The sequence below is a fragment of the Zea mays genome, chromosome 1 (genome assembly GCF_902167145.1).
Source record: "Zea mays cultivar B73 chromosome 1, Zm-B73-REFERENCE-NAM-5.0, whole genome shotgun sequence".
NCBI lineage: Eukaryota > Viridiplantae > Streptophyta > Magnoliopsida > Poales > Poaceae > Zea > Zea mays.
This window is the reverse complement of record NC_050096.1, coordinates 23,121,742-23,141,553: the sequence shown is the minus strand read 5'-3', so window position 1 is coordinate 23,141,553 and position 19,812 is coordinate 23,121,742. Positions and strand designations below refer to the sequence as shown.

General features: G+C 50.2%; 1 protein-coding gene and 1 long non-coding RNA gene across 2 annotated transcripts; one reads left to right on the top strand and one right to left on the bottom strand.

Moving 5' to 3' along the window:
* Positions 1 to 6,352: 6,352 nt before the first annotated feature.
* On the bottom strand, positions 6,353 to 7,510 carry LOC103632265 (uncharacterized). The gene is made up of 2 exons (XR_555784.1): positions 7,453 to 7,510; positions 6,353 to 6,911 (listed from the first exon to the last, which is right to left on the bottom strand). It is a non-coding gene; the product is annotated as an uncharacterized lncRNA (long non-coding RNA).
* Positions 7,511 to 8,497: 987 nt separating this feature from the next.
* LOC100282717 (40S ribosomal protein S3a) lies at positions 8,498 to 11,815 on the top strand. Its single transcript, NM_001155624.2, has 6 exons — positions 8,498 to 8,640; positions 8,752 to 8,857; positions 10,782 to 10,919; positions 10,998 to 11,183; positions 11,292 to 11,492; positions 11,566 to 11,815. Exons 1-6 carry the CDS (start codon positions 8,582 to 8,584, stop codon positions 11,656 to 11,658), a joined length of 783 nt encoding a protein of 260 aa, NP_001149096.1. The 5' UTR covers positions 8,498 to 8,581; the 3' UTR covers positions 11,659 to 11,815.
* The last annotated feature ends 7,997 nt before the right edge of the window (positions 11,816 to 19,812 follow it).

Genomic DNA, 19,812 nt, shown 5'->3' with positions numbered 1-19,812 from the left:
GGAACTCCTGCAAGAAATACACTCGGGGGCTTGCGGCCATCATGCATCACCCCGAGCCCTTGTCGGGAATGCTTTCCGGCAAGGCTTCTACTGGCCAACGGCGGTGGCTGACGCCACTAGAATTGTCCGCACCTGCGAAGGGTGCCAATTCTATGCGAAGCAGACCCACCTGCCCGCTAAGGCTCTGCAGACGATACCCATCACCTGGCCCTTCGCTGTGTGGGGTCTGGACCTCGTCGGTCCCTTGCAGAAGGTGCCCGGGGGCTACACGCACCTGCTGGTCGCCATCGACAAATTCTCCGAGTGGATCGAGGTCCGACCCCTGATCAGCATCAGGTCTGAGCAGACGGTGGCGTTTTTCACCAACATCATCCATCGCTTCGGGGTCCCAAACTCCATCATCACCGACAACGGTACCCAGTTCACCGGCAAAAAATTCTTGGATTTCTGTGAAGACCACCACATCCGGGTGGACTGGGCTGCCGTGGCTCATCCCATGACGAATGGGCAAGTAGAGCATGCCAACGGCATGATTCTACAAGGGCTCAAGTCCCGGATCTACAACGGCCTCAACAAGTTCGGCAAGCGATGGATGAAGGAACTCCCCTCGGTGGTCTGGAGCCTGAGGACAACGCCGAGCCGAGCCACGGGTTTCACGCCGTTCTTCCTGGTCTATGGGGTCGAGGCCATCTTGCCCACTGACCTGGAATACGGCTCCCCGAGGGCGAGGGCCTACAACGAACAAAGCAACCAAGCTAGCCGAGAAGACTCACTGGACCAGCTGGAGGAGGCTCGGGACAAGGCCTTACTACACTCGGCGCGGTACCAGCAGTCCCTGCGACGCTACCACGCCCGAGGGGTCCGGTCCCGAGACCTCCAGGTGGGCGATCTGGTGCTTCAGCTGCGGCAGGACGCCCGAGGGAGGCACAAGCTCACGCCCCCCTGGGAGGGGCCATTCGTCATCGCCAAAGTCCTGAAGCCCGGAACATACAAGCTGGCCAACAATCAAGGCGAGGTCTACGGCAACGCTTGGAACATCAAACAGCTACGTCGCTTCTACCCTTAAGATGTTTTCAAGTTGTTCATATACCTCGCACCCACGCAAAAGTTTAGTCATCAAGGAAGGGTCGGCCTCGCCTCGGCAAAGCCCGACCCTCCCTCGGGGGCTAAAAGGGGGGAGACGGAACTCTTCCGCGAGAAGCAACTCTCGCCCGCACAAACATCCCTGTTACCGACGGAAAGTCCAGATCCTCGGAATAAGGGGAAAAGGGACGCAGCTTTACAAGCGCAGCGAGGGTGTGTTTTCTGGCCTCAACGGCCGCAGAAGGCACGCGCTACAAGACGATCTGATCCTGCAGGCTCGGGTATTCACGCTGAAGGGGGCCGTAGCACCTTCGGCATCGACGACGTCTTCAGCAAGGTCCGACCCAGCCTCGGACAGCGGCGCGGTCTAGGGACTTCTCCGGGAATCCGGCCCGAGCAGGCGGCTCGGCCGGCTACCCCCGGGGCCTCGGCCAACCATCTTCCAAGGGCGCTAGCCCGACCCGAGGCCTCGGGTGATCGACTCCGGCGTCGGATCCGCTGACGGACAACCCGGCTAGGCTCCGGCCAACCAGGTTCCCATTTTCGAGCCAACTCCGCCTCTGTTCGTACTGATATCGCTACCCCTGGCCTCGGCTCGTCGAAGAGCGACCGAGGGGTCTCTTTAACTAAGCTAGAGGAGCCTCAGACAACAAGGCCGATCGAGCCGAGGGATTCCTACGCCTCCGGGATACGGATACCTCACTCGTCACCTTGACACGGGGCGACTCATGCTTGGTGAAGCGGTACAGATAATAAACAGGCGAGACTTAGTGCTCGAAAATGAGGAAAAAACACGGCTCCGTGCCGAAATTACATACATGTTCAGGCCTCGACAGCCACAATGAACAAAAAACCCTGGCAATCGAAATGCCATTACAAACGGAACTCCGGTTCCCCCTCCGCAGGTACGAACAACCCCACTCCGAGGGGGAAGGCCTGCGGAGCAACGGAAGGCCGACGAACGGCGCGCCGTCACCTGCTCCAGCAGCGGCGACGACGATGACTTCTGCTCCGGGGGGCCAAACAGCGGCAACGCTGACCTCAGGGTGGATGCCGCTGCCAGGAGGCCCCCGCCCGTGCCAAAACTCGTGAGGCAAGGACGGGCAGAAGGCCGTAGAGTTGGAGGTCAGCCCGTGGCCGGCCCCGGCTACCGCGCCGGCGGAAGAACCTCTTCCAGCTGCCGTGGCGGACGCCGGCGCCGCGAACGGCTCCGAGGCCACTCGCGTCTGAAGACCGGGCACGCTGCAGCTGCCAGCGCCACGGGCGACACCAGCTCCTCCCCCCATCACTGAGTGAAGGAGCGGGCCGTCGTCCGCGCGGGGGCCGACCCCAACTCGGCACTCTCCCCTCCCCAGCCTTGGTGATGAAAATCCTTGAGGCTGAGGGAGGGGCAGAGGCCGCAGCCCGGCTCGCTTTCCCCCACCATCAGGCCGGAGGTCGCCATCTCAGGTGACCGCCGGTCGAGGGGTGCGGCCGGGCTGCGTGATGAAAATCCTTGAAGCCGAACGATGGCTGAAAGGTACCAACTCCCACGGAGTTGTGTTCCTCCAACGAGGAGGCGGAAAGACGGTGGGCACCCCCATCCAGGGGCTTGGAAGATGGAAAGACACGACGCATGAGGGAGGAAGAAGGCGTGGTCGCCTCCCGAAAGGGGTCGCCCTCCTTTTAAAGGCAACTCTCCCTACGTGCGCCCCCAAACGTCGCGGGTTGAGTCTTCTCCAACACGCTCCAAGGCCCACCCCTGCGACTCGGGGGCTGGGTCCCGCATGTCATGCAGACCGGCTCCGAGCAGAAGAAGCCAAACCGCCGCGCGTGGTGCGCACAACCGCCCAACGGTTACAAGCGACCCCCACTTTTGCCCAGACCAACGGGCGGGAGGGGCGGGCAGCCATGCAGGCGGCATGCAACCGCGCCAGGTGGACGCGCTTCTCCGACTTCTGACACGCCAGCTTGGAGGCCCAGGCCCACGCGTCACGCAACCAGCGTGCCAGTTGCTGCATGCAAGCAACCGTGCCACCACTTGTGCCACCGTCGCACCTCTTCGGTTGCGGAGCCTATGCCGCGACTCGAGGCGACCCAGCGCACGACCCAGCGGCGCCAGCCTGGCGCGACGGTCAATACGGCCGAAAGTGGGCCGGCAGTAATGACGGTGGCAGGCGGACGGGAGCAGCAGTCACGTCGTCACCCAGGCTCACGTCCCATCCAGGGACAGCAAGAGAGCCTCCTCCCACGGCGTGAAGACGGTGCGCCCGTGATCCGTTCCTCGAACGGCTCGCGCACGCGCAACGGCCGCCCCGCCAACCACTCGCCCCGTCGCATTAGCTCCGCGGCGGGACAGGCAGCGCTTCTGGCAGGAGAAGCGGACGACGCTTCGCCTTCGCCGTAATAACCGCGCCAAAAAAGGTACGCCACGTCATTCGATTTCGTATCCTTTTCCCTTTTTCCTCTTTCTCTATCTCTTGCAACAGGGACCGGGAAAGGGGATACCCCGAAAAAGATCCTTCCCTGTGAAGGAACCGGGCTCCGAGCCCCCCCTACTGATCAGAGGTTCGAAGGCTGGCCCTCCGAAGGGTTCAACAGTCGCCTCAGATCGCGTGGGCCTGACACCCACTACTGGTCAGGGGTTCGAAGGCCGGCCCCCCGAAGGGCTCCATGGCCGCCTCAGGCTACTCGGGCTCCGCACCCATTACTGATTAGAGGTTCGAAGGCTGGCCCCCGAAGGGTTCATAGTCGCCTCAGACGCCGAGCGAGGGATGACCAGGGGTACGTTCGATACATAACCGAGGCTCGGGCTGCGCTCCCGAGGTACCCTAGGACATTTCCGAGACCAGCGGGAGCGATCTTGTAACGGAATCCCATCGGAGGGAGGCATCGAGCCCTCGGACCCCGTCGCCAGGGGACCGGGTCCGGCAGATCACCCGCAGGTACTTTTGGGCGTGCCTCTGGGCCCCTAGCCGACCCCCAACGAACGGGGCACGGACGTCCACTCGGATTACCCGCTTGCAGCTCACCGGAGACACCATGTTCGGTGCCCATCGAGGGTAACATGGCGCACTCCCCCCCTCCTCCTTGCGGAAAGGCGACGTAGGGGCGTATGTAAAAAGTCGAGTCTGTCCCTGATCGTCCTCTCGCCCTGTGCGGAGGCTCGGGGGCTGCTCTCGCAAACCCGGCTCCGGCCGAACCGTTGACAGCGTCAACATACCAGCCCGAGAACTTGGGCCCCGACCGTGCACCCGGGCTACGGCCAGTTCGCATGAGGGAACGACCAGACCAGCCGAAGCGTTACGCAAGGCATTAAAACCTCGAAGGAGTGAAACCACTCCTCCGAGGCCTCGGGGGCTACACCCGGCGGGTGCGCTCGCGCGCCCCCACCGGAATAAAATGCAACCGAGGAAGGCTGGTCCCCTTGCAAAAAAGTGCGACGAAAGCCTCCAAGCGAGTGCTAACACTCCCTTCGAGGCTCGGGGGCTACTGTCGGGGACCATAATTAGGGGTACCCTCAAGACGCCTAATTCTCAGCTGGTAACCCCCATCAGCATAAAGCTGCAAAGGCCTGATGGGTGCGATTAAGTCAGGGATCAGTCCATACGAGTGACTCGATCACGCTTCACCCGAGCCTAGCCTCGGACTCGGGCAGCCGACCTCGAGGGACTTCCGTCTCGCCCGAGGCCCCCCTTTTAACGGCGGACACATCTCCGGCTCGCCCGAGGCCTTGGCTTCGCTAAGAAGCAACCCTGACTAAATCGCCGCACCGACTGACCGAGTTGCAGGGGCATTTAACGCAAAGGTGGCCTGACACCTCTATCCTGACGCGCGCCCCCCGGCAGAGCCGAAGTGACCGCCGTCACTCCGCTGCTCCACTGACCGGTCTGACAGAAGGACAGCGCCGCCTGCGCCACTCCGACTGTAGTGCCACTCGATAGAGTGAGTCTGACAGGCAGTCAGGCCTCGCCAGGGGCGCCAAAGAGAACTCCGCTCCGCCCGACCCCAGGGCTTGGACTCGGGCTAAGACCCGGAAGGCGGCGAACTCCGCTCCGCCCGACCCCAGGGCTCGGACTCGGGCTCGGCCCCGGAAGACGACGAACTCCGCTCCGCCCGACCCCAGGGCTCGGACTCGGGCTAAGACCCGGAAGACGACGAACTCCGCTCCGCCCGACCCCAGGGCTCGGACTCGGGCTAAGACCCGGAAGACAGCGAACTCCACTCCGCCCGACCCCAGGGCTCGGACTCGAGCTCGGCCCCGGAAGACGACGAACTCCGCCTCGCCCGACCCCAGGGCTCGGACTCCGCCCTGGCCTCTGCCGAACGACTTCCGCCTCGCCCGACCCAGGGGCTCGGACTCGGCCTCGGCAACGGAAGACAGATTCGACCCCAGCTTCGGAGGAGCCCCCACGTCGCCCGGCCTCGGGCGTGGGCCCGCCACGTCAACAGGGAGCGCCATCACCACTCTACCCCGAGCCGACTCGGGCCGCAGAGAACAAGACCGGTGTCCCATCTGACCAGCTCCGCCAGATAGGCAATGATGGCGCCTCCCAAGCTCCATGACGGCGGCGGCTCTCCGCTCTCTTACGGAAGCAGGTGGACGTCAGCAAGGGCTCGACCGCTCCGACAGCTGTCCTTCCGCCAAGCTCCGTTGCTCCTCCGACAGCCACGACATCACGCCAGCAGGGTGCCAAGATCTCTCCGGCTGCCACATTGGCATGTACTTAGGGCGCTAGCTCTCCCTCCGCTAGACACGTAGCACTCTGCTACACCCCTCATTGTACACCTGGATCCTCTCCTTACGACTATAAAAGGAAGGACCAGGGCCTTCTTAGAGAAGGTTGGCCGCGCGGGACCGAGGACGGGACAGGCGCTCTCTTGGGACCGCTCGCTTCCCTCACCCGCGTGGACGCTTGTAACCCCTCTACTGCAAGCGCACCCGACCTGGGCGCGGGACGAACACGAAGGCCGCGGGACTTCCACCTCTCTCACGCCCGTCTCCAGCCACCTCGCCTCTCCCCCCTTCGCGCTCGACCCATCTGGGCTGGGGCACGCAGCTAGGGCTGGAAACGAGCCGAGCCGAGCCAGGCTCGGCTCGGCTCGGTCGGGCTCGGTACAGTAGCGAGCCGAGCCAGGCTCGGCTCGGTCGTCTGGCGAGCTCTGCCATCAGGCTCGGTGCAGGCTCGCGAGCTGGCTCGAGCCGGCTCGCGAGCCCAACCTTCAGTTGTATATATATTCCATAAAATCATCTCAAAACATACAAGAAGATACGCTACTCCTCAAAACATACAATAAGACATTTTAAACCAGCAGCAGTATCTCAAAGTATACAAGAGCAATGCATAATCCATTGATAAGCTCAAAATATTCAGTATCTCAAAGTTTCAACGACAAAATTAATTTAAATGATGCATCTTTTCTCTTGAGTCTTGACTCTTGACGTCCTTACTCCTTAGCTTAGCTTGTCTTGTAGTTGTCTACTTGTCTCCATCCAATTCTTCCAAATTCTGTGAAGGCAATTCTAATTAGTTTACAAATAGCACTAAATAATTCATGTTTCCCCTATATTCTAACAAAGAGTATTAGAATTCAGATCTCCTTTCAGCTGTAGCCTTCATCTGCACCCTCTTGCGCCTTCTCTTGACTCCTTTTTTACTTCCATTGTCCTCAGATTCATCAATATTGACATTGTCCGCTGAATCATCAATTTTTCCACCAAGCACTACCAGTTCATCTTCAGACATATCATCCCTCTTGTCAAACGAATTACTTTCTGAATCAGTTCCATCACTTGCATTCCTCCCCTTTCCTTCCACGGCTGATTCCATCACTTAAAAAGTTGCAACCTGTAGTCATTGAAAACAAAGTGAAAATGGAACAAACACAACCGCAGCCCACAGCCTCCTTATCGACAAAAGAAAAATAAATTATAGATAGAATAAAAGTAAACAGTCAGACAGTGAGACAGCAACCATTCTAAACAAGCATTGGACTCTGGAATGTTAGCGTGGCCATCCTAAACAGTCAGGCAGTGAGACAACAACCATCCTGTGTGGGCACAGCCACACTGTGTGGCTGTGTATGAGCGTTAGAGTTGATTGCAGATGCTTTGCCGGCCGAATTGCCACCCACACGAACAGGCAAGAGGCAACAGCTAGAGCTATGCGTTTGGAATAGGAGTATAGGACATCGGCACATAATTAGCATTCATTTCTTTGCCATTCACGTACTCACATGCGCACACGTATAGGAATAGGAGTATAGGACTTAGGCACATAGCAATTAGCAATGCACAGAAATGATTAAATAATCTGAACAATGGAGCCAAGATCTAAATTATAAACCATGCGGGATGAGATTTGAGAACTTGAGAAGCATTAGACTAACCTGATAGTGACAGGCGAACTGGAGCTTGGACCTGGCGTCCTGTAGTCCTGTGCGTCGCCGTGGAGGAATTCAGAGATGGCAGATTGGCAGCCTGGCGGCCTGGCCCCTGGCAGCCTGGAGCGACGGAAGGGGCTCGGTCACGGCGGCTGTGGGCGTCGCATACTCGCGTTCGCTGGAGGCGGGAGTCGTTCAGCCAAGCGGGGCGGCGGCCGACGGGATGATAGGACGAGCTGGCGGCTGGCCGCTGGCAACAGAGAAGAAGAACAAAATGGTGAATTGAAAGTTGAAACCCTAGGTCCTAGCGTCGGCACTTCAGTAGTTCAGTTGTTCAGCTTCAACACTTGGCTGGGCTACGGGCTACCATAGTCTCCTATCGGACGCTGGTAAGATTTGGGCCGAGCCGCGAGCCGGCTCGGCTCGGCTCGGTACTTTAGCGAGCCCTGAAATTAGGCTCGGCTCGGGCTCGTTCAGAGTCTCGAGCCTCTCCGAGCCGAGCCGAGCCTTAACGAGCCCGAGCTGGCTCACGAGCCTCGAGCTTTTTTTCCAGCCCTACACGCAGCACACTCACTCGTCGGCTTAGGGACCCCCGGTCTCGAAACGCCGACAGATATAGATAGTACCAACACGTACTTGTACCCGTCTACCCAACAGATAAATGTTTTTGTCTATTAATATATCAGCGCATAGAGAAATCATCGTATACCTAACTTTATATCGAACAAAATCCATCGATTATTCAGGTTTCAAGTAACATCTCTACCCGAACCCATGGACGGCTGCTCGGGCCCGACGGTGCTGCCGACGCGGTATCGGCGCCTCTTCTCTTTTACCGCAGCCCGTCCTGAGTCCTGACCGGGCCTCGACTTCTCTCCACTCCAAACGGCCGCATATGGGCCGAACTGACTTCAGGTAGCGCAAACATGCCTGAAAGCACGCATATGGGCCACACCGCATCCTCTGCGTCCATCCGCCTCTTGGGCGCCTGCGTACCGCACGATCGAACCCTGGAAACCCTCGAATCAAATATATATGTAGTCCGCCAGCCAAACTGAAGTTCTCGAGCACCTGCAGCGCCGCCAGACACTCCGTAGTCTGTACCCCAAGCACCGGCGCGGCGGCGGCGGCTACCATGGCAGTCGGGAAGAACAAGAGGATCTCCAAGGGAAAGAAGGGTGGTAAGAAAAAGACGTAAGTTTGCTTGCATGTTCTTCCCGTTCTTCACATCTATCTCGGTCAATTGCTTCGTTTCTGGAGCTTCTGCTGATGCGGTTGTGTGTCTGTGTTCCTTTTGTCTTACAGCGTCGATCCCTTCTCTAAGAAGGACTGGTATGACATCAAGGCCCCATCGGTCTTCAGTGTGCGCAACATTGGGAAGACTCTCGTGTCCAGGACACAGGGTACCAGGGTATGGTTTTCTTTAAATCTCGAGGTTTTTACGTACCACCCCTACGTTTTGTGGTGTGAAGATGGGCGTATAGGTTCTATGTCTATGTAGACCGCCGTAGGATTAGCTTCGTAGATTAGTCGTGCGGTATATTAGATGCGCTTGTTCGCACTCTTGTCTGGGAGACGTATTTAAGATAGTTAAGGTTTGCTGCTTGATAGGTCTTTTGTCAGTCTATAAGATCGCACTCTCATGTGCTTAACCTAAGCTTTTCCTGAAGAGGTATCATTCTGTGCAATGCAACTAGTATGACATAGTTAATCTGCTGCTTCACTGATACTTACGAATTAGTCCCTGAATTGTATTTTTTTGTACATGCCAGCTGCTCACGCGCACATGGTTATTAAAATGGTAAAACGTTAAAACGTTATGAACCAACTTTTCAACGTTTAAACGGACGTTGAAACGTCTTTTCAGACTTGACATAGAATTTCAAATATAGAATAAGTTCATACATAAGTTGAGTTCACAAACCAAATTGAAATTCACTGCCACACAGCCCACACTTTAACCTGCAACAGTGCAACACACAGTGGAATGAACATCAGCAGCCCACAGCCACACAGCCACAGTGGAATTCACTGCCACACAGCCAGCCCACACTTTGCAATTGAAATTCGTTGCTGGGTTGTGATGCTAAGCAGTTTAATTTCGTTGCTGGGTTGTTATACTAAGCAGTTTATGAACATCAGCAGCCAAGGCCCAAGGGATTCAATTTTAACACACTGATTATACTAAGGGTCAGGGAATCAGCAACCAAGACAGCCAAGGGATTCTGGACTCTGGACTTCTGGAGGGCGGCCGACAGCGACAGCACACCTGGAGGGAGGAGGGAGGAGGGAGGGAGAGGAGGGAGGATGGAGGAGGGGGCGACATACCTGGAGCGTGGAGAGCGGACGACGTCTGGGCGGTCTGGCGGCTGGCGGCTGGAGCGTCTGGCGGCTGGGCACGCGCGCAAGGCTCTGGCTTTGCTCCTGGGCGTTGGATAGCAGGCCGGCTGGGTGGGTAAATGACTAAAGGCAGCCCATTAAGGCCCACTAGTATACAGCGCATAGAACGTCCACAAAACAGGGAAAACGTCCAGAACGGACGTTCCGACGTTTTAACGTCGTTTAAACGTCCAGAACGGACGTTCTACGCTGTTTTTGAAAAACGTGCAGACGTTCCAGCCTCTAATCACGTTTTAGCGTTTAAACGACGCTTAATCGTCGTTTAAACGACGTTTTAATAACAATGCACGCGCACATTCAAAGTAGAATTTGTAATCGCTCTCCTTAGTTTCTAATGCTCCACACCCATCTGTTACTATCTGTAATGCATTGAGGTTTGTTGGCACCTATCATTTCCATTTTCTGTTGGAATGTTTATGCTTATTATGCGCTTTTGCTGTTATGTGGACAATAGCATTGTGAATTGCCATTTATTTGAGGGCAACTAATATGCAAGTAGATACTAGGTGCAAGCTTGCAAGCAGACTTTTTTGTCCGTTAGATCTAAATCCAACGGTAGATACAATTGTGGTTTGTTTTATAAAGCTACATCACGTGGTGGTGGAAGGGTTTAAGTGTTAAATATGACGCCGTTGGATCTAGATCTAACAGAGTAAAATATCTTCTTGCACGCTTGCATCTAGTACATGCTTGCATATTAGTCGATGATTTATTTGAGTACCCCAATTGCAACTTGTCCTTGTTCATCTCAAGATTCCAAATCTTTTTTTTGTGAACTATATCTTGATGAGTAATCAGTGACCTATATCTCGCCATGTTTTAATGGCATGGATACGGTTTGTTTTGTTAGGTGCCTCTCTGTCTGCAGTGTTATTCAGAACGTAGCTATTTGATGTCCTAATTTGCTGATTCATGTATCTTTTCTGTGGATTTAGATTGCCTCTGATGGTCTGAAGCACAGAGTCTTTGAGGTTTGTCTAGCTGATCTTCAGGGTGACGAGGATCAGGCTTACAGGAAAATCAGGCTCCGTGCTGAAGATGTGCAAGGCAGGAATGTGCTCACAAACTTCTGGGTAATGATCAGCATTCTGTTACTCACTGCTGTTGCCCTTAATTCTGTTCTCTATCATAACTTGTTTTTTTATTACTAGGGCATGAATTTTACCACCGATAAGCTCAGATCTCTAGTAAAGAAGTGGCAGACATTGATTGAAGCCCATGTTGATGTCAAGACAACCGACAACTACATGCTGCGTTTGTTCTGCATTGGTTTTACCAAGAGGCGCCCAAACCAGGTCAAGAGAACCTGCTATGCTCAGGCATCCCAGATTCGGCAGGTAGCATTTCTGTCCTTTGCACATACATAGCGGTCATAAAACTGTAGCTGTAACAACCATCTACTATGCTTGCTTGATATATTTATACGTACCATGTATTGTGTGCAGATTCGCCGCAAGATGGTTGAGATTATGATCAACCAGGCTTCTACATGTGACCTTAAAGAACTTGTTTCTAAGTTCATTCCGGAAGTTATTGGCAAAGAGATTGAGAAGTCTACCTCCAGCATCTTCCCACTTCAAAACGTCTTCATCCGCAAGGTGAAGATACTCAAGGCCCCCAAGTTTGATCTCGGGAAGTTGATGGAGGTAATTACTACATGCATGGAAATAATTTATCTAGACAACATCCCTGTAGTTATCCTAACACGTTGCTTCTCAGGTTCATGGCGACTACAAAGAGGACGTTGGTGTGAAGCTTGAGAGGCCTGTCGAGGGTGATGAGGCTATGCAGGAGGTTGCTGCTGCCGAGTAGTTTATTTGCTACTTCTTTATCTAGACGAATCTGGACAGGAGGTCCCTTATGACGCGAACTTCATAAAATTGTCTGGCGACATGTTTTCTTCTGTCCCTGCCCTAAACTCTAAACCCAAAGGTTATTCGTAACAAGTGTTTTAAGATTATTTTTGTTTATGTTTGGGTTCGAGTACTGCTGTGTGCATGATTATTTTTGTTGGGTTTTTTAAATTGGTGCCCTTGGTTTTGGTGGTGTGCTCACCTATACCCTTAGTCGTGTTTTTTGCTCAGTTATGCCCTTCTGTTCTATAGCACTGGAAGGGCACAGCTGAGCAAAAAACACGACTAAGGGTATATGTGAGCACACCACCAGAACTAAGGGCACCAATTTAAAATTTTTGTTTGGTTATCGATAATCCAGTTTCTCATTCGTGCTTATTTGTTGTGAGCTGGTAGTGGAGCATGTGTTAAATGTATGTGATGCTCTGCCGTGTTTAAGATTAGTCTCAGCATTTTACTGGTGCCGCACCATCCTCCTCTCGCTTCTTCCACGCCAGCTCTTAACTCTATTCTTGTCATTGCTTCAGTGCAGTCTTTGCTGTAGTGCACATACTATATTTATTTCATCACGTAAAAATTACACAAATGATTTTTTATTGAATTAAAAATTATGTATTACATAATACTTAAAATGAAATTATATAAAATTTATAAAATCTGTATGAAATGAAATAATGTGTGAAATGAGGTTGAACTAAGTGAGTATAAATGGTGAGAAAAAAATTATGATTTTTTGTAATTTTTGGAGTCTAAACAATCACCAAGGGTTAGTACGTGTGACGTGGACGAATTAGAAACCGAAGTCACTCTTGCCTCACCTCTTGCCCGCTTCAATGAGTAGCCTCTCTACCGCCCTTCTCTCGCCCCTCTATCGTCCGAACATGCTCTCTAGTGTAGGAACTAGAAGCTATTGCGAGGCGATGTAACACCCACATTGTAATTGGTTAGGAATAATACCAATAGAGAAGCAGTTTCTCTTTATGTGAGTTTGGTCTTTGTGCATCATCATATGTGAACACCACGTCCGAGAACAATTAATAAAAAGATATGCTACTAAATCCATGCATCATGTTGAATATTTTATTTTTGTGTGCATTTTATAACAAGAAAATATTAAAGACCAAAAAGGGAAAATTAAAACCTAAAAGAAATCCTTGAAAATAGAGAAAAGAAAGGGAATATTATAAAAAAATATATAAATAAAAATATATAACAAAATATATTATTTCTGCAGCAAGATTTGAAATGGTACATTTACTCAAAGGTGAAATTCATATTCAAATTCAAATTGGATTCAAAATACTTATAAAAGAAAACAGAAAATAAAAGGGAAAAGGATAAAACCTGGTGTGGGCCGCAGGATCACATTCGGCCCACTAGACTCGCACAGGCGCCAGCCCATCTTCTACATCGCGCCACTGCCAGGCGGGGCCAGCATGCCAGTAAACCTTCCGCGGCGCGCGCTTGGGTCTTTTGCCTCCGACCGGTGGGCCAGCTCGGTCAGATGCGTCTCTAACCACTCCACCGATTTCCCCGGCGACGATGGCGCCTGCTCGACCGCACCGCTTGCGCCCGTATCGACCTGCGGGGGAGTATAAAACCTCGGCGTGTGCTCCCTCCTCCGCCTGGCGTAAACCCTAGACCAAACATCCAGCGACTTCCGCCGCCGAGCAAGCTTAAAAGAATCAGGAGAGAGAGAGAGAGAGGTGCGGGAGTGGCGCCGTGTGGAAACGCCACTGGTGATCTCCTTCGGGGTTGGTGCGCGGTCAGGGACTTCGATCGAGCCTCTTCGCCGCTTCGGGTGCGTCTGCGGAGTGGGCGACCGGGGAGGGCCCCAAATCGTCACCGTCGCTGCAAGCCCGCAACACTCCGTGGACAGGGCTTCCACGACGTCGATCGGCGGTGAGCACCTTCCATTGGAATTCCCTGTCAGCACCGCTGCCAATTTCTACCTTTAGATCGGAGTTTAGGTGCGGGGATGGGGGGATTAGTAGATCCGGCCATGGCGCCACCGTAGTCCAGGGCGCCGCCGTGTCTGTTCGCCGACGGAGCAGGCGATAGGGAGCGACGCGTAGGAACCATTGATCTCTGAATTAACGGTTACGATTAGATCCAGGGTTAGGGTAATCCGAGCCGTAGAGTTCTGATCGGACGGCCGGGGTTAGGGATTGGAGTACCCCTTCGTCAAATCCTTTGCGGCCGTAGATCGGTGATCCTACGGCTCTGATTCAACTTAGGTCTCATTAAATCGTAGGCGTCGGTGTTAGATCGTGCGGTACAGATTATGTACCGGTTCGCTGAGGGGGGAAATCTAATCCTAACCGCAAGATCAAGATCCTGCGGCTGATAATAGAGAATACCCTTTCGCTTGTGTACTTTGCTAAAGAGTCCCCGTAAAACAGAGAAATCAACCCGCCGTCCTACTCCCACTGTTCTCTGTGTCTGCAGAACTTTACACCGAGCCCCCTGCGTTTTTCAGTTAATGGGGCCCAGTCCAGTGCTGGTTTAATCGATTTAAATGAATTAGAAATTGGATTTTAAATATGAAAATAAACCTTAGAACTTGCATAAATCATAGAAAATCCATTTTTAGTCCAAATTGAGCCATTTCAGTTCCTAAAATTTTATAATTTTATTCTCTATCACCTAGAGCCTCTGTTTTGTCATGAAAACAGTAAGGAAATTTATTTCACATTTAATCCTATTTAAAGCACATAAAACCTTTAAAAAGGCATAACTTAAAATCTATAACTCAGAAAATTTTGATTCCTGTTCCTAGGGTTCTATTTTAATATGTAGATTATTACTGTGCATTTTATTTATATGTTTGGTGTAATGTTAATTTCTCTATATGCACTGTGCTTGTTTGTATTGTGGCGAGTAGAAGAGCCCGTTGCTGAGGATCCTGGTGAGCAGCAGGTTGAAGTAGCTGAGCAGGAGCTCATTGAAGGCAAGTTGTGCCCTTGATCACTTACTTTCCCAGCCATGTTCTTATTAATTTTAATGATCTGCATAGGTTAATTTTGATGGGATCCTTTATGTTACCCCAGTTTTGATTACCTCTATACCTTGTTCACCCCTGAAATATTTTTGGGTAGTACTTGCTATTGCTTTATGTGGATTGGGTATGGAGATACACTATTCATGATTATTCTGTTATTAACTTGTTATTATTATTGTTCATGTTAAGATCATTAAATTAATGGGAACATGGAGCGACCACCCGGGAAAACAGTGCTACCACAAGGGTATAATGGGACGCCCTTGGCTGACTAATTAGGAAAGCTAGTGGAAGACTACCTTACCTGAAAGGGGCAAGGGCAGTAGGGGAGAGGTCAGTGCGGGGAGGTCCCTGGTTGATTTTGCTGCGATGGCGGTCAGCCAGGAACCCTGTACTGGATCTTCCTATAAACTGTAGCGGGTTTTCGGAAGCTAGTGGAACTTTGTAAAGGCCTCGTAGTGGATCCCTAGCCATTCACCTCGGTAGTGTCTAAGGGCCTTGCAAACCCAGGCGACATGGGATACACGACTTGTGGGTAAAGATGCGCAACCTCTGCAGAGTGTAAAACTAGTATACTAGCCGTGCTCACGGTCATGAGCGGCTCGGACCCTCACATGATTAATTATGGAACTTAAATTCAATTTGACATTTGCATCGCATTTGGGATTATTTTACTATTATTGTTCTTTATTATTATTAAGGTTTGGTATTTACTTACACTTAGTAATTGCTAATAAAATTTTGACCAACTTATAAAAGCAATGCTCAGCCTCAGCCTTTATTCCATTGATTAGCCTTACACTACATGAACTCCCACCTTTGGTGAGTTTATGCCACATTATTCCCCACAACTTGTTGAGCGATGAACGTATGTGAGCTCACTCTTGCTGTCTCACACCCCCCACAGGAGAAGAACAGGTGGTTCAGGAGGAGCCACAAGGCGAGGAGTATGATCTGATCTAGGTGGCGTTTCTCAGTTGACATTGGCGCCAACGATCCTTAGTTCGTTTATATTAATTCTCTTACTTTGTAATAAGTCTTCCGCTATGTAATAAGTACTCTGATGTATCGTGACATTTATCTCTATACACTCTGTTATTATATATGTTGTCTTCTTGGCGCATGTATGAGATGCACCCGGCTTTGTTCTTTAAAACCGGGTGTTACAGAAGTGGTATCAGAGGAAATGTTGACTGTAGGACGAAACCTAGATAGAAATGGATAACCCTTACCTACTTACCTTATTCTAATTCTTTCTATACTTATCTTGATCCTGTCTCACCTTCTACTGTTCCACTCTGATCATTCTTACCTTTTCTACTCTGAGACAAGACGGATTTCACACCTTGGAATCCCTACCCCTATGACATTCTTAAAAGATAGGGAACCTAAGACAAAAAAAATTAAAACTATTTTCTTTAAAAATGTTGTTTGATTGTGCTGATGTTAAATGCCTGATTTGCTTCTTTGATTGATTGAAATAGTATAGACGGGCATCTTAGCATGTACCACCATAAGGTAATGTATTAGCTTTAGTGGATAACACATTAATCTACTTAGCTAATAAATCCCCCAAGGTAACATGATTGTAATTACTGCCTTGTCTACTGCTCTTTCTTACCATATGTATCTAACTCAGAGGGTCAATACCAGGAAAGGAAAGATTATCACGCAACAGCAAACAGAAATGAATTCTCCAAATCCTCCACCTGTTGACACCGATCAAGTGATTGCAACCCAAAGGCTGGTAATACAACAATTGACAGACATGGTGACTGAAATGCAAAACCAGATAAGACAAGAACGCGAGGAAATACGTCAGGCCCGTCTGGAGATACAACAAGAAAGAAGGCAATCACGGTTGGAGAGACAACAACAACAACCACCATCTCCACCACCACCAGCTCCACCAAGCTACATAAACATATATATAAATTACTACTATTTGTAAGATCTACATGTTCCTTTAGTTAGTATTCGGTATGATACTATTTTAGGAGGAATAAAAAGGTCTATTTGACCCCACGAGTGGCTAATAAAATTGTGCGTCATGTTGAGATTTTGGTTTGGGCACATGTGTTGGACAATATGAGAAAACCCGTGAGAGTAATTACACCTAAAGGGCCTATTGTGGCGAATCAAATGACACGTAGATTGACATTAACCATTATGGGTAGAGAATTTGGAGCTACTGCTATAATATTGGAGTCAAGCAGTATAGATTTGATCCTTGGTATGTCATGGCTAAGAAAGGCAAAGGCCGTTATAGCATGTGGTAGAGGTACCGTAGAACTCACTACTACTAAGGGAGAAAGGTTTCAAGTTAATATTGCAGTAACCTCCTCACCCATGCGTGCAATGTTCTTTATACCGGAGGAGTTTGTTGGTGACAACATCCGGGTGGTTAGAGATTTTCCGGATGTCTTTCCAGAGGAGTTACCAGGAATGCCACCTGAGAGAGAAGTCGAGTTTGTTATTGGCCTCTTACCTGGAACCGCCCCTATTTCTAAACGGCCATATAGGATGTCCGTAGAAGAACTAAAGGAACTTAAGAAGCAGTTAACTGAGTTACAAGAGGCTGGGTACATTCGTCCGAGTTCCTCACCTTGGGGAGCACCGGTCTTGTTTGTACAGAAGAAGGATGGATCGCAGCGGATGTGTGTGGATTATAGATCTCTTAATGATGTTACAGTGAAGAACAAGTATCCGTTGCCCCGTATTGAGGATTTATTTGATCAAATGAGAGGTGCAAGAGTATTTTCGAAGATTGATCTCCGATCGGGATACCATCAGATGAGGATTAGACCATCGGATATTCCCAAGACGGCTTTCTCGACTCGATATGGATTATATGAGTTTACTGTTATGTCGTTTGGATTAACCAATGCCCCAGCTTATTTTATGAACTTGATGAATAAGGTGTTTATGGAGTATTTGGACAGATTCGTCGTGGTATTCATCGACGATATTCTTATTTATTCTCAGAGTGATAGTGATCACGAGGAACATCTAAGGATGGTGCTACAGAAGCTACGAGATAATCAACTCTATGCCAAGTTCAGCAAGTGCGAGTTTTGGATTGGCGAGGTGCCATTTCTTGGTCATATTATTTCTAATGGAGGAATTTCAGTGGATCCTGCTAAAGTTAAGGAGATAATGGAGTGGAGAGTACCCACTACAGTTACTGAGATTCGGAGTTTCTTGGGACTTGCTGGATATTATCGGAGATTTATTGAAGGATTTTCTAAGATTGCTAAACCTATGACTTCACTTTTGGAGAAGGGAAAAGAATTTAAGTGGGACGAGAAGTGTCAAGACAGCTTTGATCTATTGAAGAAGAGGTTGATGTCGCCACCGGTATTGGTTATGCCAGACCTACAGAAGGGATTTGACATTTATTGTGATGCATGTGGCCAAGGACTTGGATGTGTGCTTATGCAAGAAGGACATGTGATTGCCTATGCATCTCGTCAGTTGCGGAAGCATGAACTGAACTACCCCACTCATGACTTGGAACTAGCAGCAGTTGTGCATGCACTTAAGATTTGGAGACACTGGGACTAAGTGCCAAGTATATACGGATCATAAGAGTTTGAAGTATATATTCACTCAGAAGGATCTCAACCTTAGGCAACGCCGTTGGTTGGAGCTTATTAAGGATTATGATTTGGAGATTCACTATCACCCGGGCAAGGCAAATTTGGTTGCAGATGCCTTGAGTCGCAAGGAGCATGTTCATTCAGCTATTGTTGCCCAGCTACCCGATGAGATTGTTGAGGATTTCAGGAGACTTAACCTGGGGATAGTCGCTCATACTGAAGGAGTTACTATTGATGTGGAACCTACTTTGGAACAAGAGATCCACAAAGGACAAATTGGTGATGCTAAAATAAAAGAGATTAAGGATCTGATTACTGAAGGTCGAGTTCCGGAATTTACGGAAGATGAGCAGGGCACCGTATGGTTCAAGGACAGGATGTGTGTTCCTGATATTAAAAGCCTTCGAGAGATTATATTGAAAGAGGCCCATGACTCGGATTACTCTATTCATCCTGGTAGTACTAAGATGTATCAGGATTTGAAGCGGAAGTATTAGTGGTATGGATTGAAAAGAGATGTAGCTGCACATGTGGCCATGTGCGATGTATGTCAAAGAGTTAAGGCTGAACACCAGAGGCCAGCTGGACTATTGCACCCACTTATGATACCCGAGTGGAAGTGGGAAGAGATTGGTATGGATTTCATTACTGGATTGCCTCGCACCCAGAAAGGATATGATGCAATATGGGTGATTGTGGATAGATTGACTAAAGTGGCTCACTTTATTCCTGTGAAGACTACTTATAAAGGTTCTCAGCTAGCAGAGTTATATATGGCTCGGATTGTGTGTTTACATGGAGTGCCAAAGAAGATCGTGTCTGATCGAGGTTCACAGTTTACCTCAAGGTTTTGGAGAAGCTTTCATGAGAATATGAGTACAAAGTTGAATTTCAGTACAGCTTATCACCCTCAGACTGATGGACAGACTGAAAGGACTAATCAAGTGTTGGAAGATATGTTGAGAGCATGTGCCCTTCAGCATGGAGGAAGTTGGGATAAAAGTTTACCTTATGCTGAATTCTCATATAACAATAGTTTTCAGGCCAGTCTGAAGATGTCACCTTTTGAAGCTTTATATGGGAGGAAGTGCAGGACTCCTTTGTATTGGGATCAGACTGGAGAGAGACAGTTCTTTGGGCCTGAACTGATCCAAGAAGCAGAAGAACAAGTCCGTATAATTCGAGAGAATTTGAGAGTGGCTCAAACCAGGCAAAAGAGTTATGCTGATAATAGAAGGAGGCCACTGGAATTTGAAGAAGGAGATTATGTGTATCTCAAGGTGTCACCACTGCGTGGAATGAGAAGATTCAAAGTTAAGGGCAAATTGTCCCCTCGCTATATTGGACCATTCTTGATCTTTAGGAGAGTTGGAGAGATGGCATACCAACTTGAGTTACCTGCTAGCCTATCGGATGTGCATAATGTGTTCCACGTATCTCAACTAAAGAAGTGTCTCCGTGTGCCCGAGGAACAATTACCAATGGAAGAGCTCAGTGTTCAAGGTGATTTGAC